Raw genomic sequence first — 27,757 nt, forward strand, 5'->3', positions numbered from 1 at the left:
AGTTTCATTAGAGACCAGACACTGGCTAGGTAGAGAGGTTCTGCCATATTAGGGGTAGGTTAGATTGTATCAAAAATGGCCACCAATCTAATTAATTTCACCAAGGTGCAGACCTTACAGGAAGAATGACCTAACTAGGGATCTAAGTACAAATTGAACAGAAATTCAGGAAGTTTAGATCAGTCTAAAAATGACTGACCTGATCTAAATTAATTGTATTTCTGAGGTAAGTCTAACTTAGATTGGATCCAGCAAGACTGATTTAACTGAATTTCTGTGCAGTTCCCAGCACAGCACCCACATCTGCGAAAGCCCAGCCACTGGCCCCAGCTCGTCCCCGAGACAGGCAATCCACACCCTCCACAAAGTAGCTAGCTCCCTGCCCTGAATCTGCCAACCCCACTTCCCCTCCTCCCCCCCGCAAGCTGCTCCCAGTGCCGGAAGCCAATCAAGGTAAGCTGGGGCGTGGGGAGGTTCATGGGGACGTGGGGGGTGTTAAAAATAGCCCCTGGTACCTGGGGGGGGAGAAAGACCCCCCTCTGCATACTCCAATACCCCCCTGATCCTGCCAAACACTCCCAGCCCCCACCAACACCCCTACAGACCCCATTACCCCCCCAATTCTCCATGCAGACCCCACTAGTCCCCTCTGACCCCATCCTGACTTACCTTAGATCAGGTGGTCATTTTTAACTCAATCTAGCCTCCCCACAACTTTCCTGAATGTCTGTACGTACCCACTATGTAGTTGCTCTGTTCATAGTAACTCCAACAGTGCCTACACCCTTGCTCCATGGGTTAGGAAAAGTTAATGAATCAACCACCCCTACCTCTGCCTCTTCCTGCCAGCCCTCATGCAAGTAGTTCAGCTTAGAATTTCTCTGGCCTTGTGCTTTTGTCCTATTGCCATCAGCAAACATAGAAGTCTGGAGGAGGACTTGCCCGTATTTGTACTATCTGGTGTCTAACGTAACTGACAGCTGTGTATTATACAGATTAGCTATCTATCCATTTTTAGAGTACTACTTTCTCCCATCAGCTGAATAGGTGACTCATTCCCTAACTCATTCTGGTCATTAGAAAGCATTTTAAAAGAACAGTGATGTTGCAGCAGACACTTGCTATGGTGGAACATAGATCAGTACTGTAGCTAAGGGTGGGGAGGAATGGGATGCAGCCCTGGGTGCTGACTTAGGTGACAGACACAAAAATAACAGTTCCTGCCACTGCCAGTCAGCTTCACCACCAGCAGCTGAGAGTTACAGCTGCCCTGTGTGCTGCTGTTGTGCCCAGGACAAAGAACCTCCCTGATATTCCCTTAGTACAGATTGCTTTAATATTGTCTTTTCTCCATATCTTCCATCTAAATTGAAGGATTTATTCTGATAGCTTTTAATTTGTTTTCCCACTAGTGTAATATATCATAATAGCACATAGATTATATCTATAGTATAGATTCTATGCTAGGAGAAATACTTCAGCTCTGTATGTAAGAAAGAGAAAGTAGTCCCTAAATAGTAGATCAGAACAAATTTCTGAAACTTTTATATTCAAATACAATCATGACAAGGATAATGCATTTCAATCGAAAGAAAAATTCACAAAAATGAAGAGCAAATCCAGTTTACACAGTCTACCATTAGAATATAGCATACAGTCTTTTATAATACTTTGATTTCACATAAAACTGGTTTCAGATCCACAAGTTGTTTGGAAGACTCTACTCTGGCCAGATAAGTAGTATAGACTCTTTTCACAGGGATTTTCACCTAGCAGCCTCATCTGACAGGGCATCTTATCTTGAATGCATGGAGGCTGAGGGGTAATAAGGAGAGGATATTAGTTCATCATCCTCTCAAGAAATAAACTTGTATTAGTCAATTTATGTCTGCTTTTGTTAAATTTGTTGGCCTTCCTAGCTTACAAAACCTGGTATGCAGTTACTCTTCTGTGAGGCAGCTCATTAACACTACAGTACATGTAAAGCTACCACAAAGTTTGCCTTGAAAAATTCATCCCTGATGATGATATTCACATGCCCAAGATTTTTACTGTGAATGTAATACTTTTCCCACAAGGAATTCTGGGAATTCCTGATGAAATTCTGTCACTGACTTTAGGGAGTTTGGGGTTTTACTTATAAAGTGTGCTATAGACTGAATACCGCTATATTGTACCATTAAGGATCAGGGCTGTACTGGCGATAATACAGACCTTAAATGCACTACCTTTGCAGGGAGTAATGTGTTCTGGCTCATGTGGAGAGCATGAGAATAGCAGAATTATAATCCAGTCTCTTTTTTGCCTCTTGTAAATAGCCTGTGCCACAGTGGACACTAACCCGGCACACCCCTTCTTCTCAGGAAGGTGAACCGTGCTGTAGCTGTGGCTTCTCCCTTTTCAGAGGTAAAGGCTATTAGAGTGCTTTATGTTGTGAGGTACTGACCACCCAGGACTTCAGGTGTTATTCATCTTTGGCTGGCAGCTTCCATGGAAATTGTGGATATACAGCCCCCATCTGTAGACATGATGCTCCCAAAACGACTGAGCATGTATTCTGCCCAAGTGTGGTTCTTCGACTATAATTTTCTTTCCGTTTTTTGCATTGAATATGTTTCTTTAATGTTAATCCATGGAAGAACAGATCATGACCTTTAACCACAGACTTTAGAGCAAGCAATGTCCCCATTAATTTTAGTCCAAAATTGCTAAATGTTTGCTTTACTATCTGGCAGCGGAAACATGCTTGGAAAATTACCAGGCAGGGATTGCAGACTAGCTAGCCTACCAAAGACTTTCTTCACTCCTGAAATGGATAATCCTTGGTATTAGATATGCATTAGTCATTTCTGTATTGCTGACAACATAGAATCAAATTTTGTGTCCTAGAAGGTAAAGCATCCTATGAACCTCTGAACACTACTATATGTCTGTTGAGCATTTTCAAAGATTATAAATCCCACAACAATAGATTTTCTCTTTCCAAGGTGTCAGGAAATTGCTGAAATCAGCAGCTCCTGAAGTAAACACACAAGGCTCTTGGCTCTCCCTTCTAAATTCTTGTTGCCATCCCTATACGTACTTATTAAAGCATCCAAGTGACATATCATATCCCTCAATATGGTATGGAAGGCTAATCCTTCACCTCTTGAGGAGCAACATTCAGATTTTTTGCCTACGAATAGCTATGGATGTTAACAATGACAAGAAGACAGAGGAAGTAATGAAACTTTATTGGGGCTGTTATTTTATACTTTCATTTGCAGCTGACAAAATTTTGTATGTGAAAAAAGGGCAGCTGAAAAGTCAATTTCAGTACAACTAAAAATATTTGAATCATCTCAAATTTACAGGTAGTTTCAACCAAAATAAAAGGGAGAACCCTTCAGAACTTTAAAATTAATCATTTCAGTTTTTCATTTTGAAAAAAAAAATTTGTTTTGAAATTGAACTTCATTTTCCAACTAGTTGAAAAGTGCAAAACCCAAAGCATTTAGTTTTAGGTTGGATCAGAAATTTTGGTTATTTTACTAAAAAGTATTTTCAGTCACATGGGCTTTTTACTGAAACTATGGCTATGTCCTGTTTGGTTTTATTTGTTATTTTAGTTAATTTATGAGTAAAGGAGAGAGAAACAGGCTTTAGAACCCCCTCACAAATAAAATCAAATCAAGGTAAACATAATAGCAGTATCTACCATATACAGCAGTAACTAGCTAGAGCTACTGTACAGAGGGGGAACTACCAAAAAGATGCCCATCATATGGAAATATTGTCCCAAAAGCACCATCCATGTGAGCAGTTCAGCTTTGAAGTATGACTGGCAAGTCAAATTCAAGCAAGCAGTTGGCCAAAGTGGATAGGAAGTTTCAAATCTTTCAGTTGGCCAAAGTGGATAGGAAGTTTCAAATCTTTCAGAGGAAACCCTGTAGGAGATCTGAGCATTACTAAAGCTGAAATACACACACGCAATTCTATGAATGCTCAGTAAACAATGTTGCTACCAACACACCTTAGACATTCTCCTGCCAGTTCACCCCCTACCCCCTCTCATTGGTAGGTGGTGAGACAGCAGTTCTTCATCTCCTTGCTTCTTTTCGGAAGAGAAATGTTGGTTTTGGTACCATGTGAACAGAGGAGAAATGTCTGCTCAATCACATTGTCTCACCTTACTGAGCTACTGACAACCTGTCCTACACAATCTTACTAGGTGTGGGGGAAAATTAAAGAAGTAATAAGCCAGTCTACACTATATATTATGTTTTCACTAGTTTAAATAAGAAAATTACTTCATGCCGACAAGGTGAAACGAAATAGTGCACAGGGAACCCGTCTGAGTGCTGGAGATGACTTCATAGTCTTTAATGGCTTTCAGATATAGAAACCACATTCACTTGTCACTTCTAATGCCTTGGTTTTAACATCCCCAAATAATCTCTTCACTGAAAAAGGACATAATTATTTATGAATTCGCAAACTGATCTGGTTTTGATCAATTTTTGAATATCCGTCCATTCTAATTTAATCAAAGCTTCTTCTGTCTTGTAAGTTCTTAGAGGGGGAACAAAGCTAAATTGAAAACATAACACAGCTACCTTGGATGTTGTGTATATGTGGAGGAAATTCAAATAAATAATCCCATACACAATATCTCATGTTAATGTAACTGAAAACATGCATTTTCTGAATCATCTTCCTTTAATAGCTGTAGCCTCTTGAAATCCTGTTTCAACAGGGATATAAAGGGAATGAACTTAATTCATCTCAGGGCAGTCAGCTAGGCATTGTTCATTTTTGGTACTTTGTTTTTAGTGGAACAGGCAGGCAAATTCTCTTCTTTTCATTATGGCATAGTAAAAAAATACTCAGGTGTTCTAACACAATTAATGTAAATCAAAATATGTGGAAAATATTTAAAAGCCTTTCAAATGGTCAGGAACTGTTAAAAAGTACATACGAATAGAAATATTTTCATTACACTTTAGAAAAAATTCATTGCACTGTGCAAATACAAATGCATAAGCATTGTGTTAGTTCATGAAAGCCAGCAAGTGAAAGTGACCATTGTGCTTTACAGACCAGATTTCTACATGATTAGTACCCAGAATCCCCCTTTTTGATGTTCATGGTCAAAAAGAGCTCAAACCCCAACATATAAAGGAGTTCTGAAAAGTCCAGTGCTTAGGTGGTTAGTTCTCTAAACAGCACTTTTTGGAGATCTGATCTTTATTATCCAAGGGCAATTGAACTAGCAAACAATAGAAATGATGAAAGCAATTTTAAAAAGATGTATGTTGCTATTGCTCACCCCTCCTACTCACAAAAAACTACAATTCTTTACAGTAATTCCCTTTAGCTGAAACTTTTAAACAAGAGGTTCCCTGATAATGTTCTCTTCCTAACCCCAGAGCTTTTATTTATCTCTCTTTCTGCTTGCTCCCACAAAAGCAACAGAGATTTTTCAGACCTGCTCAGCTGAGAGCTTAACTACAGTTCTTTATAGTACATGGCAATTAATTGGTCTTCAAGATTCTCTAGAAAAATTAAATTCAGGATAAACCATCCCACCTAACTGTTGTGCACACACATTTAAGAATGCTTCTTCCACACAAATTTAGGCAAGTCAAGATAAAAAAGTGTGTTTAAGAAATAATTCCTTACCTAATTTTATTAATAATACATCATATCATTAAATCTGGAAGACGGTGTCGGGTCTAATACACTTTTAGGCATTTTTATGACTGGAAAAATAAACTACTCAATCGCATTATTCTTTCTACTCAGTTTCACTTCCTGGTTTTCATGCATCTATAGAACAGTTTTACACATTTATACAGTACAAACAGCATAGATGAGTGTTTAAAGCCAGCCAAACCTCAATAATACTTTTTAAGTTAATGTTTTGTTACTTGTTTAAATCAAAGCTAATTTTAAAAGTCAAAATTCAGTTATATCTTTTTAATGTATCTGTACTACATCACTAGGCATGAAACAAACAGTGAATTTAAGTAAACAAATCAGTAACCTGGCAACTATTTTAGGACTGCTAAAATGACCTGTTATTAAATGGGCATTTTTAGGCAGTATCTATACAGCTGGTAATGTGTTGAGTAACTGTATTTCATTATGACACACTGTTAGTGTTTTTGTCACTGTAATCAGAGGAGAGGTTTACATACAGTACCTGGAGTGTAGTGACAATATTCAGACCCATAGGGCCGCTGTCAAATTTGCAAAAATATGTCTATCCCAGCTGTGCTGCTTATTGATAATAATGATAGTTACTCTTGTGGGGGTAGGGAAGGAGACAGGAGGAAAGAGGGGAGTCAAGAAAAAACTTCCTCAAATTATGGATTTAAAAAGCAGTAGGACAAATTGGTGTGGTTCTGTGGGCTGATTATCAGATTGGCCTTACAGCTGACAGAAACTATTAAGCCCTAGCACAACTGAAGTATCAGATGCTTGTGTATCCTTATACCTGTGATTGATAAGGGCAATTGTGAGTTTTGAAGACAACTATTACTGAATGGGTAATGGGAGTCTAGAACATAAAAACGTTTTAAAAACTTAGTCTCTGCAAGCTCAAGGCAGACAAGGTTCTTGGGGTAAATAGACTAACGTGGCTACAACCAACACCCCTCTGCAAGATCAAGGAACCCAGCCATTCATGCAGTATGTAATGCAGTCTCAATTATCTCCCTCACTTCATCTTACTAAGCCAGATAATTCATTGTTCAAGGTGTTCAGGTACACATTTCTGGAGAGGAAATAACAAGAGGTCTGATCTTTTTGTATCATCCTTCTCTATACAGCCATTCAAATACTATGAAAATCCCAGGCCTCATTATACATAATTAATGTCTTTGTAAATGAAAACTGTCGGCACGGTATTTGGACCCAGACCCTATACCTTTGTTCCAGGCGAGCACAACCCTCAGACCAACTACAACACCTGCCAGTTGATAATAGGCAAGTTTACAGAATGATAACAAAAAAGCAACAAATCTATATCTACCGATCCTAGTGTTGTCATCAGAATCAAAGTTATCTGGCCAGGATGCAGGCTTCACTCTGAGGCTCTCTTTCTTAGGTGTCAACAGTCTGGAAGTGGGCTGCCAAGGCCCACAGCCCCGCTCCAGTGGGGTGCATGAGGTGGGTTGCTGGTACGCCTTCAGTTCATGGTGGCTTCAGGGACCTTACTGTGGGGATGGAGATAGGGGCCCCTGTCTGGGAGCAAGACAGGGAGGAACAGGGAAGAAGAGAAGGAGGGACAGGTGGGACCCTTTGTTAATCTCAAGTCTCTGCTTTTGTATTCTCCTTCCCCCTTGATGACTCCTGATGACTCTTCCATGCATAGCTATCTCTGGTTGGCTGTCTCTCTGTGGTCACATGTCCACATAGCTTTCTGGGGCTTCTCCTAATTTGTTCTATTCCCCAAAACCAGGACTCAGCCCCCCCACCTCCTGCTGCTCTGGGGCCTGGTAGCTGGTGTCACTTATTCCATGTTATGGAAAATTATGGTACATAGTTCCTCAGTTCCCAGGCTACGTATCCTTGTTGTGTCAGACAACCTGTCTGCCTTGAAGGCTGGGATCTTGTGTTATGGTGTGCCCCCCTCAATTCTCAGGCTGTGTCCATTCATTGGCCTTCTTGTGCTAGACAGCCCATCTGTTTTCAGGGCCATGAGAAGCTGTGTGTGTGTCTCCCAAGCTCTTCGGAAGACCATTTAACCCCTGCTGCCCATCTTAACCCCTTATATTGCATATATCTATACCTATAAGCCAATTCCCAAAAAACAGGCCTTTAAATACCATTTCTAAGCCAACAAAAACCATAAAACTAAATATGAATAAAAACACTAGAAACTGCTCACATCCTAAGCAGATAATAAAATGAAGACAAGGCAGGTGGCACCCTAACAACTAACTCGATGAGATTATAATATGGTATATGTATAGCCTCTTCTTTCCCCACATCTGTTGATCAACAGAATAAATATAACCTTTACTGTACTCATTGACCTCTATCTTCCCCTGAGTTTTATTGATATGACACTAGTCTCTAATAAACAAGACAAACTGGAACATGCTGTGACATACAATTCTGAAGTATTTCCAAGCCCTGAAGAAAAATTTCTAAAAGGAAAAAGGTGAAGATCTAAATAACACATTTGTTCAAATAATGTGATAATTTGGGGGATTTATAACACATGACAGAACAAAGAGTCTGTGGTTTTTTAATTTGGTTGAAGAACTCTGTTAACTAGAAACAACACATTAGCAATTTGTATTGAAGTCTACGTTAGAGAAAAATAAAGCTTTGTGTTATAATGTTTAGCAAACTAGTTACTGTATCCAATTTAAACAGAAAAGAAAAACAATTATTTTACCAAAGCCAAGTTAATGGAAATTAGCATTATAAGTGACAATTTAAAGAGGATTATATGATGTATTGTAGGTTTCTACTGGATAAAAATAGAGAAGCCATTAAAAATTGCAGAGAGTACAATTTTCAGTTCCAGGAAGATTATGCTTGTAGTTCTCAGCTGTACTGCAACTACTTTCTCCCCATTTACACAGCTCTTCTGCTGCCATAATTAATGTTGCCAACCCCAAGCTTTCAAAAATGTGTCAGGCACCAAAACCCCATCCATGTCCATGAGATTGACTTTAACCTCATGAGATTTTACAAAATAAGATAAGGGCTCTTTTTATCTGTCTTCGGTTTCTGAGCTTTTAGAGTGCACATTTTCAATGTGTTCTCTACAATCATACCTTGGGACCCTGGTTGAGAATCACTGATCTAGGTCCTGCATGAGGGGGTAGAAAGCACAGGGTAGGTAAGCCCTTCCTTTGTACCTTTGCTCTACTACTCTGAGAAGTTGCTGGGAAAATTCTTACTTCCTAAAAAAAAAAAAATTAAATTCATCGTTTCATAGTTGGTAGGGTTGGAAGGGACCTGAGCAGATCATCAGGTCTGACCCCTGCCATGTGCAGGGAAGAATGCTGGGGTCAAACGATTATCTAGTGCTAAGTGATTATCTAGCCTCCTTTTGAAGACCCCCCAGGGTAGGAGCGAGCACCACTTCCCTTGGAAGTTGGTTCCAGATCCTAGCCACCCTGACTGTGAAGTAGCACCTCCTGATGTCTAGCCTGAATCTAGTCTTCGTCAACTTATGGCCATTATGCCTTGTTACTCTCAGTAGTGCTCAGGAGAACAGGGACTCTCCCATTGCCTCCTGATCTCCCTTGGCCAGTTTATAGATGGCCACCAGATCCCCTCTCAGCCTTCTCTTGTGGAGGCTGAACAGGTTCAGGTCTCGTAGCCTGTCCTTGTAGGGCCTGCCCTGCTGACCCCTGATCATGTGAGTGGCCTTTCTCTGGACCCTCTCCATGTGGTCCACATCCCTCCTGAAGTGTGGCGGCCAGAACTGGACACAGTACTCCAACTGCGGTCTGTCCAGTGTTGCATAGAGGAGGAGGATCACCTCCTTGGACCTGCTCGTGATGCATCTGTGGAAGCATGACATGGTGCAATTAGCCTTCCTGACTGCATCCCTACATTGGTGGCCCATGTTCATCTTTTCTGCCTCTGTGCAGATGAGAAGGGAGTTCCCCAACCTTTAAGTATACTGCTGGTTCTTCCTCCCTAGGTGCAATACCCTGCACTTGTCAGTATTGAATCCCATCTTATTCTCATCCACCCACCCCTGTAACCTGTCCAGATCCGATTGCAGCCTGTTCCTCCCTTCTAGTCTGCCCACTTCTCCCCACATCTTAGTGTCATCTGTGAATTTGAACAAGGTGCTTTTCACCCCCTCGTCCAAGTCGCTGATGAAGATGTTGAACAAAGTGGGCCCGAGGACTGAGCCCTGCGGAACTCCACTGCCCACTTCCCTCCAGATCGAAAATGACCCATCCACCACCACTCTCTGGGTGCAGCCCTCCAGCCAGTTAGTGACCCATCTGACTGTGTAGGCACTGACACCACAATCTCCTAATTTTTTAACACGAATTTTTTTAACGGTAATTTATGAAAATTAATAAAAGTGATTCAATAATATCAAACTGTATTAGCATGCCTTCTCAGCTACAGAAGAGGTTGGGATGTTTGAGATCTGGAAAAAAACTCTCATGACACTATTAAAGTTACAGTACTGCATAAAAAGCTGAATGGCAAAATCTAGTATTTCTTTAGCCTCCTGTGCATGAATAACTATACAGAGCTTTCTGCTGTGTTGTAATTATCTACAGTATTCAGTTCCCTCTGAACCTGTTGATGATGCAGTATCTTCCCTTTGACCACCTCACAAACTCAAATATTAGAGAGGTGAAATGAAGGCCTTACATATTTTGTTGGGATCCATATAATTTAGAAGAGATAGACTTACAGTTCTAGTTTCCCCAGATTGTTTAGGCATCTTACATTAAGGAGTGAGTAGATAAAAATGCATAAAGTGGTCCTGGGATCAAAGACCATAACCCTAATATCCATTAGAACCTTGACTGGAACCCTTGTAGTCACATCAGATTAAGTCACCATTTAAGGAATAACCCTACGCAGCTACAGGAAAAACAGCTATAAGCAACTACTTGTAGCAATCATGACAATATATAACATTTTCGTGTTATTTCTAACTGAATTGTTCATGATTCTTTGTAATACAGCACATGCACAAGAAAACAGTAGAAAACCAGCCTAACATTTGAGGAAGATATATTCTGTCACCACTCTGAATTGAAAGTGCAGAATTAACTACATTCCAAGAGGAAAAGGATTAAAGAAATAGTAAGGATTCTGATTCAATCTCTACTCATACTAGTTTAATTCCACTGAGTTAGTGGCTTTCCTCCTTTATAGCTGAAAGCAAAAATGTGGCTTTAAGAGCCCAGAACATTTTATTGATCAAAAAAAGAAACAAATGATCTTGCTGGAACATCTCTACAGGAAACTTAAATTCTGAACAACTAGTTCCATAGTGCCATTGTGCAATCTCCCTTGTTTGTTTGGCTTTTTTTTTTTAGTAGAAAGTGTTTCCCACCAGCACTGTATTTCAGGGTATCATACCCAAGAGTTTTCAATCAGACATTACAACTTTACAGAGCTTCATGTTAATTTGTACAAGATTTATGTAGGGAAATCATTGCTTAGCTTGATAAAAAGTTTGTCCTTTTGAGGATACATGTGGAGATAGCTCCTGCAGCCATCAGTCAGTGGATTTCTTTTAATTAATTCCAATGGATCAAGCTTATTATCTTAAATTAATTTAAATATGCAGCCAGAGCTGATAAAAGATGGCGAGCATTCATTCTGATAATGAACAGTTTAATGTTCAATGCAGGTAATGAACGCTAGGAAACAAAGGAGAACACTTTTTTTTTTTATTTAGGACATATTAATACTAAACTTACCCAAAGGGTGTATCAGGACATAATGGGCCAAATTATGATCTCATTTATGCTGACACATATTCAGAGTAACTCCACTGAGTTTAAACATGCTTCTCACCAGCATAAATGAGATCAAGATTTGGCCTGCTACATTGAAAAGCAACATTGTCCACAATTTTCTAAAACCTTGCTCAAATAAGGTCAAAACCAGTGCTGTACTCTATGGCAGTAGGTCTCAACCATTTTTGTACCAGGACCCATTTGTAAACATTGATGGTCAGTCCTGACCCAGTGCCCCTTACTTCCAGTCCACTGCCCCCAGCCCCCCAGTGTGTGGGGAAAGAGGTGGGTATGTGAGGCAGGATAGGGTGTGTGGGGCATGGGGGCTGCCAAGCAGTCCCCTACAGGCTGGAACGCTAATAGCCTGCAAGGGAAAAGCCATGGTTTCCCACATTTTTCTCCTTAGAAGGAGAATCCTTTTAAAGTTTGTTGATCCTTTTAAAGTTTGTTTGAGACCCTTTCATATATTCTTGTGACCCATGGGTTGAGAAATGCTGCTCTATGCTATAATCTTCAGATCTTCCCTTTGTTACAGGTGTGAATGTGCCTCATTCCCTGCTCTACCCTAGCTGGCCCTTCTCCCCAGTTATCCATGCTTATCTCATCTGTCACATCTTGGGTGCTTGTACCATTTCAAATTTTCTGCCCCCCGGCGAGAGGCTTGATCCTTTTTTTCTTTCTTTCTTGGAGCTGGACAGAGCCTGTCCATGGTCAGGGAATAAGCTGCCAGTGGGCTGAGTGGCCCCTGAGCTGTGTGTGGCCCATGTTCTTCTCTCCACGGCAGTGGCATCCACCAGGCTGCCTGGGCAGGCTGCTTGTGGACTGGGTGCTGCCCCATCTGAGAGGCAGACTAATTAAATTAATGAGCTCTGAATTAAACATCTCAGTGTCTACACATGCCGGGTAATTAGGCTGCAGTAAACTAATAAACTCTGCAGTAGGATAGTAGTTGTAAATACAAGTACTGCTTGTACTTTTTATTCTGCAGAGCTTTTTATTCTGCAGCACTGCATCTGTATATCCTGGAGGGGAAGGCTGGGGCAGGAGGATGCTTCAGTGTGGGGGCTTCCGTGCCACGTAGCCATGCACTGAAGTACTCTCATGCCCCAACCAGACCCTCCACAGGACACTGAGTTAGACAGGAACAAGACACTCTGGAGTTTAGTTTCTCATTACCTGCACTTGTAGACATGCCCACTGAGACTAAAGAAAGATAAAGTTAGGATGAATAACCTTAAAACAAGTGGAAGGAGAGAAAAAAATCAACACTGTATCTCAATGGCTGCTTCGTTCTTAACTGAAAATTCTAACTTGAAACATATAATATACAATTTTTGAGATTCTACCTTCTACATCTCTTTTATTATGCCATTTTGTAAGGCACTAGTGTTCCACTTCTAGGATACTGTGTAAATTCTAGTCACCATTCTCAAGAAAAATTAATTCAAGCTGGAAGAGGTATAGTGAAGAGCTACTGAAATGATAAGGGAAACAGAGCCTATTGTGGGGGAGGGGGCTTGGGAACCTCTCTGGGGTGGGAGGGGATGGCCAGGGGAGACCCTCTGGCCCTGTTGGCTGCCTGCCAGAGTCCCTGCAGTGGAGGTTGCAGGCTTCTCTACCCCCAGCGGAGGTTAGTTAAACTCTGCCTCTGGGGTGGGGGCTGCAGGGACATGTATCTACTTGGGGGCTTGGCTGGGGTCTGCCCCCATAGTGGGGGCTGCAGGAAGATCTGTGAGGGCATCTCCCCCAGAGATGAGGGAGACAGTATGCTGCTGGGAAGAGATGGCCTTCACCTCACTCCACTGGGGAGGAGGCTTTTCTCAGCCAGACTTGCTGACCTGCTCAACCAGACTTTAAACTGAGCCCACCAGGGGATGCGGGGAGTACCACCACTGCAAGCCCACTAGGCAGTGTTTGTAAACCCAGCATGCTAAGCCACTCAAGGGAACCCACCCCTACCCCAGCCCCAGAGTGATTTGTAGGGAAGGCAAGGGCCCCCAATGGGACAATTATGTGCCTGTACACCAATGCCAGGAGCCTGGGGAACAAACAGGAGGAACTGGTCCTCCTGCTAAACCAAAAGGATTATGAACTGTTAGGGATAACGGAGACATGGTGGGATTCCACCTACGACTGGGCCACAGGTATAGATGGCTATACCTTGTACAGGAGAGATCGTGTGGACAAAAGGGGCAGGGGGCAATTAGCTCTATGTCAAGGAAAGCTATACATCCCTTCAAGCTGACATTGGCACCCAGGGGGAATGATTGGAGACTCTCTGGGTCAAAATCCATGGCAAACAAGGCATAGGGGACACTATGGTGGGGGTCTACTACAGATCCCCTACCCAGGCTCAAGAGCTTGATCAGGAATTCACCAGGAAACTAGCTGAGGCTACATGATCCTGGTGCATGGTTGTCATGGGAGATTTCAACTACCCTGACATCTCGTGGGAAGAGCACTTGACTACATCCGAATGGTCGCAAAGCTTCCTCGTGTGTGGATGAGCTCTGTCTGACTCAAGAAGCCTATGGACTGACGAGAGACAAAGCACCGCTCGACCTGGTACTGGCAGTGGGGGATGGCTTAATCAGCAACCTAATGATCAAAGAGAAGCTGGGACACAGCAACCATGAGCTGATCACCTTCACCATCCACCGTAAAGCTGGCAAGTCAGTCAGCAAAGCTGAAGTCCTTGACTTCAGGAAAGCTGACTTTGACAAGCTCAGGAGACTTGTTGGCGAGGCCCTAAGCGACCATGACCCAAAGGGGAGGGGAGTTCAGGAAGAGTGGTTTCTCCTCAAGGGAGCGATCCTGAAAGCCATGTCGATCCCATCTTGGAGGAAAAGTAGCAAAAGGGCACAGCAGCCCCCATGGCTCTACAGGGAACTAACAGACCACCTGCAACTAAAAAGTTAGGCCTATAAAGGATGGAAGGCTGGATCCACTCCAAAGGAGGAGTACTCTGCACTGGTCCAGACCTGTAGGGAATGAACCAGGAAAATCAAGGCTGCAACTGAACTCCAACTGGCTACACCTATCAAGCACGATAAAAGTCCTTTTTTAGATATGTGGCGAGCTGGAGGAAAAGCAAGGGTAACAATGGACCCCTGCTAAACCATATGGGTCAACTGACAACCGATGCCCAGGAAAAAGTGAACCTGCATTTTGCATTGGTTTTTCACCAACCCCAAGGGATGCCCTGCTCAATATGGTATGGGATGGCCAGGGCGAGGGAGAGCTGTTACCCTTCATCAATGTTGACCATATGAAGGAACACCTTGAGAGGCTGGACACCTTCAAGTCAGCTGGCCCAGACAGCTTACCCCCCAGGGTACTTAAGGATCTGAAAAGCATCATAGCTTGGCCACTGGCACGGATCTTCAAGAACTTGTAGTGCTCAGGCGAAGTGCCCAAGCATTGAAAGAAGGCCAATATGGTGCCTATCTTCAAAAAAGGGAGGAAAGATCTGGGGAACTAAAAGGCCCATAAGCCTGACCTCCATACCTGGGAAGATCTTGGAGAAAATCATCAGTGAAACCGTTCTTGACAAACTGGCTGGAGGCAACTTCTTGAGGGATAGTCAGCATGGGTTTGTTGCAGGTAGGTCTTGCCTAACCAAACACATCTCCTTCTATGACCAGGTGACATATCACCCAGACAAGGGAGAAGAGATTGATGTCATATATCTTGACTTTAAAAAAACTTTCGATATGGTATCCCACGATCTCCTCAAGGAAAAATCATAGCTGGCAAAGTGAGCAAAACTCTGGCTTGCATCCATAGATGCTTCTCTAGCAAATCCCAGGATGTCATCTCCTGCTGTCAGCCTTGGTGAGGCTGCAGCTGGAGTACTGTATCCAGTTCTGGGCTCCACAATTTAAAAAGGATGTGGAGAAACTTGAGAGAGTCCAGAGGAGAGCCATGCACATGATAACAGGGCAGGAAAACAGGCCTTATGATGAGAGGCTGAGAACTCCGGGACTCTTCAGCCTGGAAAAGCACAGGCTCAGGGGGGACCTGGTGGCTGCCTATAATTATATAAGGGGTGTATATCAGGATCTGAGAGAACACTTGTTCACCATAGCACCCATGGGATGACAAGGTCAAATGGTCATAAACTTCTCCAAAACCGTTTCCGGCTGGACATAAGGAAGAACTTCTTTACAGTCCAAGCCCCCAAGACCTGGAACAGACTGCTGCCAGAGTCTGTTGACTCCTTTAAGAGTCAATTGGATGGTTATCTTGCTGGGATCCTGTGACCTCAGCTGACTTCCTGCCCCCGGGGCAGGGGGCTGGACTCCATCTTCCAAGGTCCCTTCCAGCCCTAATGTCTATATGGGAGGAGACTGAGGCAATGTTTTTACTGCCTCCCTGCCAAGTTTGGAACTGATGTGAAGAAACAAGCACCAATTAATTACCCCTTCGTACACACCCAGTCTGGCAGTGTAGAAGGCTTACTAGGGTCCTGAGCATATGCAGAACAAGTAAGAGAGCAGGGTGCATTTCTCAGTGGCAGTCCAAGGTTCAGCAGGGAAGCAGAATAGACATGGCTTGAAGACAGATTGGTTTGTATAGTGTAACAAGATGAGGGGTGAAAGAGAATGTGATTGGTGTCTATAAAGTAAACATGGGGTAAGGAGAGAAAGAAGAGTTATTTAAGGTAACAGGCACTGTTGGCACAAAATTAAAGGGCATAGATCTGTCAAGAATAAAGTTAGGTTGGAAATTAGAAGATTCACAACCTTTGAAGAAAAGAGGTTCCTTCTACAAGAGTAACTACTAATTTTAAGATACGGTACTATAAGTTTATGAAAGCGATGGTGCCTATGATAGTAGGGGACTAGACTCAATTGCCATGGCTTCCCAGAGCTACAGCAATTGTGTAGAAATGTGGATTCTGTAAATTTCACCTATGCAAATGTCAATGCAAGCTTTACCAACTTGCTTTGTTTAAATCTGTTACCTTAAAAAACAGTTCAGTTTAGCATAGGCACATGTGTGGTACACTGGTAGTTTAAATCATTTCATTTCCCACACACTCAAAAAAAATCAATTCTACTCTAACATTGTGCAAAGTAAAAATGTCTTCTGTGTAGCTATCCTGGAATGACATTCCTAACATTATTGACAATTATTTCCATTTGTTCTCTAGCATTGATTTGAGGGTTGTGATATATATATATATCAAGGGCTACTTTGGCCATCATTTTAAAACCTTTATAGCAGAAGTTCAACTATTTTTTTCTGGTATTCTGCTCTGAGCTATAAAGTAATTAAGGACAAATACATTTGTGTATTTATGCATTTCATCTTGGAGGGTATCCAAAAGATTATAGCCAAAGGAGCTGAACAAAATGCTTGCTGCTAGTTTATTTTGGTTATAACATAACTGTTGTATGTGCAAGGTTAGGCTTTTTGTTAGAAACAAAGCTGGCCTGAAAAAACTGATGCTGAAGGAAAATTTTCGAGCTTCAGATTTTCTGTCTTCAGAGATTCCTTTCATTGCGATTCACAGCAACAACAACAACAAAAACCTATACATTTATCAAAAACCAAGAGAATGTTGGTAAAAAATATCTTTGGTTTAAGTCACCTCCCAGTAAATTTCTTTAGTTAAAATAGTTTGGTTCTGGTTCAGATAAAAATATATCTGGTATTTCTGGTAAAATAGTCAGTTATTGGTTTTTAAAATCTTTTTATAGAAAATTAAATTTAAAAAATGTTTTGGTTTTTTTTACAACCAATACAATGGAAAGTCTTTGTTTACAGTTTTTTATTTGGAAAAAACAAAAGATTAAAGACAACATAAAAAATATTTAATAGCCTGAAAAAAATAACTGGAATTTTGACAAGGGCTACCAACATGCCAGTATGATCCAAAAGAACAGGGTGAGAGTTCCTGTTAATTTTATATTACAACAAGAGCATTGACATACTGATGGTGAATTATCTCATAACAAAAAATTACTAAAATAATTTCCTAATATATCTTAATCATGTTCATGTTTGGTCTGAATATAAAATGGCTGGTGGTCCATTTTATTATTATTACTTAAGTTCCTTGGCCAGTGAAATTTAAATGCTTGCATTAGTTTTGAATAGAAACTGTTAATAAAGTTATTCAGTTTCAGATGCATTTTCAGTGGGGGTTGACCAAGGTATCAAAATGAAGAGGCAGCAGTCCAAATTCCATACATTTGTGGCTTAAAAACCATCCATCTTTAATGAATTATAACCACAGATAACCATCATGGTAACTAAATATTTAAAGGGAAAATAGCTTCATATTATCTTCTTCGAAAGAGCAAACATATTATTGATTAATTTTTCTTTGGCAGAACTAATATAGCAGTACTCATATTCAAATGTCTTGTTCCAGGAGAGAAGAAATATTTCAAGTTTCTCTTGTAGCAGGGTTGGAGTACTATTGTAGCTGTGATGGTCCAGGAAATGTAGAAGGGGCAAGGATTTTCTTGTGATATCTTTTATTGGACTAACTATAGAGTTGGAAGAGATCTTGGACAAACTTGAGAGACCTAAAGAAGGGCACTCTGTACCCAAAAGCTTGTCCAAGATCTTTCCCAACAATGAAAGATACCACAAAAAACCCTTGAATTTCATAGGCTTCCTCTGTATATTTCAGTACCTTGATTGGAGTAAAGTACTATAAATCAAATGCATGAGCATATTAACAGTTTACTAAAGGAATATTTGGGGAGGAGCAGAGGAGGCAGGGAGAGGCAGTATTCACCCTTCTACCCCTGCTGCCCCCAGGACACCCCAGCAGGATTTACCCACACTGACCATTGTCGCTGACTGCTTCCTGCAGGGAGCGAATTGGCAGGATAAGTTCCCTCCTGCCCCCTCTGCCAGACACTAGGAGGGCTGAATAACACCCCACCTCCCTGCTCGCTCATCTAAAGGGCCCTGCCAGCTGGCATCTGGCCAGCCCCTAACCTGGCTGTTGGAGCAGTAAGGGAGAAGGGCCTTGACGGGGCAGCACCCCGTCCTGGCTTCTGGGAAGTGCAACCTCTTCCAGGGGGGCAGGCTGTGAGCGGGGGACAGAGACAGAACTATAATGGACTGTGGTGAGCCATGGCTCTGGGGCGCAAAGGGGGCCATACCCTTCCAAATCCTCCTAGCGCTGCTGCTGCTCCCCTTGTGCAGTCTGTAGAAGTTCTGACCACCCCACAGTGTAGCCTGCCTGCTGTGCAGCGCCCGCCTGCCTGCTGAGAAGGTGCTCACACTCAGGGACACCATGACAAGGGCTGCAGAACCCATCATGGTCAGACCCGTTGGCATAGTCCCCTTAGGTGAGGGTGCAGAGATGGGGGTTATTTCCCTCTTCCCTCCAGCATCTGGCAGAGGGGGCAGGAGGGAACTTATCTTGCCACTCACCTGCAGGGAGCAGGCAGTGGTGGCAGCAGTCATGGCAGGCAGAACCTGCTGTGGTCCCCAGGGGCAGAGAGGGGAATAACACCCCCTCCCTGCCCCCCACCCAAGGAGCCCTGCTGGCTGGCCTCTGGCTCTGCTTCCACCTTGGAACAGTGAGGGGGGAGTGACCCTGATGCGGGCTGCACCCCCTGTCACGGTGTCCCAGAGTACGAGCCTCTTCCTGGTGGGAGGCCGTACTGGGGGCGGCAGGGCAAGGAAAGCTGCTATGCACAAGCAGCAGTGGCATCACTAGGGGTGTCTGGGGGGCTATGGCCCCCTCTGAGCCCCAGTACTACCACCTGCCCTGCACAGTCCACAGCAGCTCTGACCCCCACTTGTGGCCCTCCTGCCAGAAAGAAGCTTGCATTCCCTGAACAGCAGGACAGGGGGTGCTGCCCCATCAGGGCCCTGTCCCTTGGTTGCTCCAGCAGCACGGTCAGGAACCCAGCCACAGGTAAGCTGGCAAGACCTCTTAGATGAGACGGTAGAGAGGGGGATTATTTCTCCCCACCCTCCGGCATCTGGTGGAGGGGGCAGGGAGGGGGTTATCCCACTGCTTGCCCTGCAGAGGGAGTGAGCAGTGGCAGTGGTTAGGGTAGGCAGACCCCAGCTGCGATCCCCCAGGGGCGGTTGAGGTAGAGGGGAGAATAACACCCTTCCCTGCCCCCTCTGCCTCAGGTAGCTATGTTGGTCAGCATCTGGCTGTGCCCTTTGCCCTGCTGCTGCAGCAGTGAGGGGGGAGCGTCAGGTGGACCCCAGCTTGGGTCCATGCTGGTGAGACAGGGAGGGGGGAATTAAACCCCTGGCCAGTTCACTCCAGGCTACTGCCAGGGCTGTCCACATCCCCGCTGCTGGAGCAGCCAGTGGAGACATGCCGGTCCACTCCAGTGGGACTGTGGGTGAAGAAATAAACCTCTTCCTGCCTCCTTCTGGCTGGGGAGCAGAGGGGCAGGGGCAGGGGCCACCCTGCTCTGCTGGAGTAGAGAACCCAGCCCAGAGATCATGCCAGGATGCTGGGGGACTCTGGCTTAATTTAAATCAAGAAGGGATCTGGGACAGAAGTTGCATAAACCAGTTTGAGCCAAATAAGTTAAGTCTGCTACTACGTTCAACCAGGTTTATCTTAAACTGGTTTCAGTCATTTTGGAACTGCTTTATGTGCACTGAACTGATGTTCTGTTACAGGTTTAAACCAGTTTCTGATCACTTTTAAACTGGTTTGTGTGTAACTTCTGACCCTAGCCCATGGGTCCTGGAACAAATTGTAGGACCTTTTTGGGAGCCCTGCAGGCAGGAGCTGGAGTGAAAAGCTGTATCTTCTGGCCCAGGGGACTGGAAATTTGATATCAGGAGAAATAGCGGATGCTATGGCACTGGAAGCCACAATTATTAATGATGCTGCTGCCAAATTCCACCCCTTCCACCCCCAGACTAGATGACATGGCTTCATGCACTGAATCCAGCCTGTGGACCAGCCCCATGCTACTTATCTGGCTTGAGAAGCCAGATGAGCTGGACACCACTGGGATAAAGGATTTGTTACACCAGACAGAAGTAATAGTCAAGCTGCTGCAGTACTGTGTCTCTAAGATGCTTTAGCGCAGCATTTCTCAACCTGTGAGTTGCAACCCAAAAGTGGATCACAAGAATATTTCAAAGGTTCACAAGCAAATGCCAGAAAAACGTGCAGAAGCGCATTTCCCCTTGCAGGCTGACAGCGTTCCAGCCTTCAGCGGGCTGCTTGGGGCATGGCCAGCACGCAGCCAGACAGGGTCATGGGAGCAGCCTCAGCAGCCAGATGCAGGCAAATGTATGTAGAAAGGGGGACTGTCAGGGGAGGGGTGGTGTGTGTGAGTGTGCTTGGAGGAGATGGGAATGGCGGGGGAGGGGGCAGGTGCCTGCTGACACTGGGAGAAGGTGGCTGGGCACCAAGGCTGCAGCAGGGCAAGGGAAAGGCACTTGTGCCTTCAGCAACGGAAGGGGCTGCTGGGGGACAGCTGCAGGGTTGGGATGGCAACACCAGGCCCTGTGCTTGTGGAGGCAGGGAAGCCAAGAGATGCTGGTCAGGGGGATGGGAGGGACCGTGACTAGGCTGCCTGGTGTGGCGCAGGAGCCCCAGCCCAAGGTGGGTGTGCCACAGGTCTCCTCTCCTTCTCCCTCCAGTCCGTGCCAGTCTAGACATGCTCCACTGCCACCTGCATGAGCTAGAGCTGCTGCACCCACAATACTCCAGGTGGAGCAGGACAGAGGCAGCTGGGGGCCCCCTTTGGCAGAACTGGGGGGTGGTGAACAGGGGGCTGTAGGTTGGGGGTGAGAGGCCCCTGCATGGTGCAGGGGGGCAAGAGACTATGGGTTGGACACCCGCAAGGCTGGCAGGGGAGGTGTGGGTTAAGACAAGCTATTGATCTTGGCAAATGGGTCCCAGTATGAAAAAGGTTGATAACCACTGCTTTAAAGCAAAGAAGCCTATGGTATGGAGAAATCTAAGCAGGGGAAAGGACTCTTCTTGCCATTCACTAGCTAATGTTTAACCTGTGCCCTTAGACATATAGGTTTATATTCCTTCTAAAAGGATTTTTTCCAAACTGTGTAGTTGTTGTTTATTATTCATATAAATCATCCTTTTAAAATCCTATTGAGCTCCTAGCTTTTAATATTGTAGCAGATTTACACAAGTTGATTTATGTATTTTATTAAAAAAAGTATTTCCTCTTATGTTTCAATCTATTACCTTTCATTTTTTATTGGAGGCCCATTGTGCTATATGTTCTACAAGCAAGAATAAATGAAATCACAGAATCATAGGGCTGGAAATACTGTCAAGGGTCATCTAGCCCAACTCTGTTCCCAGATGCAGGATTTGTGATTCCAAAGCACCCCAGACAGATGTCTGTCCAGTCACTTCCTGAAGATCTCCAGTAAAGGAGTTTCCTCAATTTCCCCCTCCCCCACAAATTGTTCTTACCATTAGGAAATATCTGGTCTATCATTTCTATTCTACTCGTTATTTTATACACTTACATCATGTTCTTCTTTATTCCTTTCTTATTTAAACTAAAGACTGAGAGCTTATCACTTTCATGCCCTTAAATAGTTCACCACAAAGTTTGGATCCTTTTATATCTATTAAGTATTTTTAAAGATGCTGACCAGAACTAAACATGGCTAGATGAAAGCATACTACCAATTTCTATAACAACCTTGTAAATAATGTGCATCAGTGTGCTCAATATTCTGGCCCTGCAGGCTGGCTGCATGGTGGGGTTGGTGAGTGGGGTTAGTCCATGAAAGCAATCTGGCACACCAGATCTAGTAGGACAACCTCCTGAACATGAATGACAGAAGCCACCGATGGTGGCAGCCCTGTTGGGGGGGCGCCAGCTCTACTGACAGTATCAGTGTCGACCATTGGAGGGGCACGTGCATCCCCTACCAGCCACCTATGCCCCTGTACCTGCTTTCCCCCACATGCTGAATCTAGCTGCAGAGCAACCCTATGGTCTGAATCTAGTCCCGCACGCTAGATTCAACTGCAGTGACCCTTGCACACCAGCCTGGCCCCACATACTAGATCCAACCATGGAGCAACTCCATGTGCCAGATGTGACAGCAGAGCAAACAGTGACCCAGTTAATGTTGCCAGTGCTGCCCCATCAACAAATTTCTAGACCCATGGGGAGCCCATGGCCCTGTGGGCTGGACTTAGCCTGCAGACTGGAGGTTCAGTACTACTGATGTATTTACACCCTAGCATTCTGTTTGCCTCTTAAACTGCCACTGCATATTGAGCACAGAATTTCCTTGAGCTTTCCACAGTAGTGCCCAGATACCTCTCATAAACAAATGGGTACAAAGTGACCATGAAATTAGGAAAAGATTTCTACCAATCTCAGGAATGGGGATCCATAGCAGATTTCCAAGTGGAAGCAAAGAACCTAAGTTTAAGAGGGAGCTAGAAAAAGAATATATGATGGAGTTGTTTGTGACAGCAGACTGAGGACCAGACTGTTAACCAGGAAGTCCCTATTTCCCAGTCCTGTGTCCTACATTCTTTCCTATGTAGTTTTACTTCATTCATACCCAATATTTTCTTTTCGTTCACACTCCCTTGTAATTGGTAACATTTTCATTTACCATCACACTGTCCACTCTGTACATATCTGACCTAAAAAATTTTGTCTTCCACAGCCAGACCCCCCAACCAAGGGGAGGAGCTGGACTGGGAATTATCAGGCCAACTTGCAGAGGCACTTAGGGCAAGGGATGTAGTTGTCATGGGTAATTTTAATTACCCAGACATCTGCTGGGAGGAACAGTCAGCCAGGATGGACCATTGCAGGAGGTTCCTGGCTGAGATACAGGACCTCCACTTAATCCAGGAGGTGCACAGTCCCACCAGAGGAAATGCCCTGTTGGACCTGGATCTGGCCACAGGTGATGACCTGGTAAGGGGCCTCCAGGTTCTTGACCACCTGGGTGATAGCAATCATAGCTTGCTGGAATTCACCATCCAGCGCAGGGTGTCAAGGGCCTGCAACAAGGCAGTAGCCCTAGATTTTAGGAGGGCCAACTTCAACAAGCTGAGGAGACTAGTGGGGGAGGCGCTGGGGTCCTTGAGGGCAGGGGAACTCAGTGTCCAGGATGAGTGGTCGTTCCTTAAGGAAACGATACTCAGGGCCCAAGGGGAGCCCATCCCAACAAGAAGCAAGGGGGGCAAGAGTGCCCGAAAGCTCCCCTGGCTCACCAAGGGCATCCGGGAATGCCTGCTTGCCAAAAAGGTGGCGTACACCCGGTGGAAGGGGGGTGCTATCTCCAAAGAGGAGTATACCTCCTCTGCTCGGGCCTGTAGGGGGGCTGTCAGGAAAGCTAAGGCGGACATAGAGCTAGGACTAGAGTCCAAGATCAAGGATAATAAAAAGTCCTTTTTTAAATACATAGGGAGGATGAAGAAGGCACCGGGTAATGTGGGGCCCCTGCAAAGTACGCTGGGCAATCTGGTGGTTGCGCCAGAGGAGAAAGCGGAATTCTTTAACCAATTCTTCATGTCCGTTTTCTTGTGCACAGACTGGGACTTCCCCGCTATGATGCCAGATGGACTCGAGGGGAACGCCTCCAGACCTCAGGTTGGGGAGGACCGGGTTAGAGAGCTTCTGGAGGGGCTGGACATGTTCAAGTCAGTAGGTCCAGATGCTCTCCACCCCAAGGTGTTGAGGGAGCTAGCTGGGGTTATTGCAGGGCCCTTGGCATGGCTTTACAAGCACTCGTGGTGCTCAGGCCAGGTGCCGGATGACTGGAAGATAGCTAATGTGGTCCCCATCTTCAGAAAAGGGAAGAGAGAGGACCCGGGCAACTATAGGCCCGTCAGTCTTACCTCTATCCTTGGGAAACTCTTTGAGAAGATCCTCAAGGAGCACATCTGTGATGGGCCGGCTTCAGGGATGATGCTCAAAGGCAACCAGCACGGTTTCATTAGGGGCAGGTCATGTCAGACCAACCTGATTGCCTTTTATGATCAGGTCACAAAGGCAATGGATGCAGGTGTCACCGTGGATGTAGTCTTTCTAGACTTCAGCAAGGCCTTTGACACCGTCTCCCACCCCATCCTCATTAAAAAACTAGGCGACTGTGGCATTGATGCCTACACAGTAAGATGGATTGCAGATTGGCTCAAGGGTCGTACTCAGAAGGTGGTGGTGGATGGGTCATATTCGACCTGGGGGGAAGTGGTCAGCGGAGTCCCCCAGGGCTCGGTCCTTGGGCCTGCGCTGTTCAATTTCTTCATCAGCGATTTGGACGACAGGGTGAAATGCAACCTGTTTAAATTCGCTGATGATACCAAAATTTGGGGTGAGGTGAACACGCTAGTAGGGAGGGAAAGACTGCAACAAGACCTGGATAGGTTACAGGAGTGCGCTGACATAAACAGGATGTGTTTCAATACTGACAAGTGCAGGGTGCTGCACTTAGGCAGTAGAAACCAGCAGCACACTTATAGAATGGGAAACTCCCTTCTTGAGAGCACGGAGGCAGAAAGGGATCTTGGAGTCATTACTGACTCCAAGATGAACATGGGCCGACAATGTGAGGTCATGGTTGGCAGGGCTAACCGGACCTTGTGGTGCATCCACAGGTGCATCTCAAGTAGAGCCAGGGAGGTGATCCTCCCCCTCTATGCAACGCTGGTCAGGCCACAGCTGGAGTACTGCATCCAGTTCTGTGCGCCCCATTTCAGGAGGGATGTGGACAACATTGAAAGTGTCCAGAGGAGGGCCACCCACATCATCCGGGGACAACAGAGCAGACCCTACATTAAAAGACTGCAGGACCTAAACCTGTTCAGCCTTCACAAGAGTAGGCTGAGGGGGGACCTGGTGACTGTCTATAAACTCACTAGGGGGGACCAGAAGGGTTTAGGGGAGACACTGTTTCCCCTAGCGCCCCCTGGCATGACAAGGAACAATGGACACAAATTATTAGAGAGTAGATTTAGATTAGACATCCTCAAGAACTACTTCACAGTTAGGGTGGCTAGGAGCTGGAACCAACTTCCAAGGGAAGTGGTGCTGGCTCCTACCCTGGGGATCTTTGAGAAGAGGCTTGATGCCTACCTGGCTGGACTCTTTTGAGTCCAGTTTTTTCTCCCGCCCAGGCAGGGGGTCGGACTTGAAGATCTGCAAGGTCCGACCCTACTTCTATGATTCTATGATTCTATGAAATTCTGTCCACTAAGTGTTCAACACATTTTCTACTTTATCATAAAAATATTTTAATTCTAGTACCAGAACAGTCATTACATTATTAATATTCCAACAAGTTGAAAATGTACTGATTCTTACATATCCATGAACAGGAGAGGACAAGACAAATTTGTTTAACTCAAATTAGTCTTTCCCCCTTCTATTAATGTATTACTGCTTAATATGCAGCAGCTGTATAATTTGAAGCCCTTAAACAAAGCAAAGAATTCACTAAGTCCATAAATCATATTATGTTGTTTAGTAAAAATGGTCCCTGTACATTACTACATTTTAAGGAGACAAAATAAAGGAACTGTACTAGCTATGACAAGCACTGGCCATGATAAACGATCACTGTAAGTTCTCCAGTATGAATCTTATCCAGGTTGGTACTAATCAAAAATAATTACCTTCTTGTCAGTTTTCAGTTGCTTATATGGTATTAATTGGCATTTTGGCAGTGCTCCTAATAGACATCCACATAAAAGACAGCACTGAAGTTGAGAGAGACCTACACACCACCTCCATGAAGTTGCCAAATATTGATAGAACACAAGTGAATCTCTCACCTCCAAAACTGGTGAATAACAAGGTGGTCAGACAGAGTAAAATTTCTAATAAAATCCCCCTGAACCAAGCACACTAGATTCTAGGTTTGTTTTTAAAAAAATTGTGAAACAGAGATATCCTCACTGAAGGGGAGAAAATGTTTTCAGGGAAGGAATCTGGACTCTGGTGCTGCCAATTTCAGTTTTAGGACCCAAGGCAAAAATATCATATGCTGGGTAGATTGGAACCCTTTTCCGCCCTCAGGAATGAAGGATGTGTCTGGCTCAGACTAGCTCTCACAGGGCCCACTCTTTTCCTGTACTGGATACTGATGTAATTTGTGGGAGGAAGAGGGAAATTCCACATTGTGTTATAATTCCATGTTATTTCTCTAGCAACGCTTTTTTTTTAATGGCATCGATTAGGTGTTCACTGATTTGGGATGTAAGAACAGCCCTGGGAGGGATCAGTTAGTAGGCAGAATCTAAGTGGTTAAAGCTTCATGATAAAGCAAAGCTTCACATGGCCATCTATATGAGCATGTGCATGTTCAATTAGGCAAAGGTTTGTTACTAGCACCAGTAAATTTCATTCTTTGTAAATGTTTGTGCATTTATATTTTTTTTAAAACAAAGGGCTAGATCCCTACCTGATATTAACTGGTGTAGTTCTACTGTCTTTTTTCCTCTTTAGTATGGAGTGTAGCCCTCTTCCTTGGATCTCTCAAGTATATTTTAGCAAGCTTTGCAGCAGCAGGACACTGACCACCATTGTCCCCCTTTTTACCTGGAGCAGGTTAGGGTATTATTGCTTGTATTGTATAAGGGTTGACTGTGTAGTTTTGCTAATAGGTTTGACAATGGAACTATGTAAGTTGGTTTGGATAGGGATGATCCATGAATCCCGCTCAGGCAGGGGGCTGGAGTTGGTGACCTATGAAGGTCCCTTCCAGCCCAGCTTCTCTATGAAATCAATAAGTATGGCAATTTAATTTCATGCAAGATCTATCCCAAATTTGTTACCACTTCACAATGAATGATATCTTTACTGGATTGTTTCAAAACAAAAAGGCATATTACATTGCATTTTTATACAGTACAAAAAGGTTGATTATTTGAAGAGCAAATGAATATTATAATTCATACTCTATAACAGTGGTCTCCAAAGTGGGGTGCACGCACCCCAGGGGGTGCGCAAGATGATCTATTGGGATGCTGTTCAGGAAAGCTGATCTTATGTAACAGAATATTTAGAGAACCAGAGAGTAAGAAAAGAACAATGAACAACATTTTGCAGTTCATATCTCAAAATCACTGAAGTCTACTTATTTCCTATGGACATGTCTAAGAGTGGGGAATGCTGTTTGTCACTAGAGCTTCAAATCATTTGCATGCTATGACTGAAGTGTCATTGAACTCTTTTCAGGAATGTCCTTAAACTCTGCATTCATAAAAGAAAAGGTTATACCATTTTAAAACACCAAGAGTTTAAATTGTTATATCTATTCAGGGAGTCGCATTTATTAATAACTATTGCGCCTCATATACTCTTTAGTGACATATTTCTAGCTTCTGAAGCAGTGCT

At 44.1% G+C, this 27,757-nt stretch overlaps 1 protein-coding gene across 8 annotated transcripts in view; it reads right to left on the minus strand.

Annotated features, from left to right (window-relative positions):
• FILIP1 (filamin A interacting protein 1) overlaps positions 1 to 27,757 on the minus strand; it is a 209,276-nt gene that overhangs the window by 140,835 nt on the left and 40,684 nt on the right. For 2 of the 8 annotated variants that reach the window (XM_090035063.1, XM_090035053.1), the window contains exon 1: positions 831 to 890. The exons of 2 other annotated variants lie outside the window; for them this stretch is intronic. In XM_090035063.1, the coding sequence (XP_089891189.1) occupies positions 831 to 856 (26 nt within the window). In that variant the 5' untranslated portion in view covers positions 857 to 890. Of the gene's footprint in view, positions 1 to 669; positions 760 to 830; positions 891 to 27,757 lie in introns of those variants that run through there. 4 more of the 8 variants (XM_090035071.1, XM_090035109.1, XM_090035118.1 and 1 more) reach the window with 4 other exon arrangements.

Source organism: Crocodylus siamensis, chromosome 1, assembly GCF_052110815.1.
Source record: "Crocodylus siamensis isolate JL-2025a chromosome 1, ASM5211081v1, whole genome shotgun sequence".
Taxonomy (NCBI): Eukaryota; Metazoa; Chordata; order Crocodylia; family Crocodylidae; genus Crocodylus; species Crocodylus siamensis.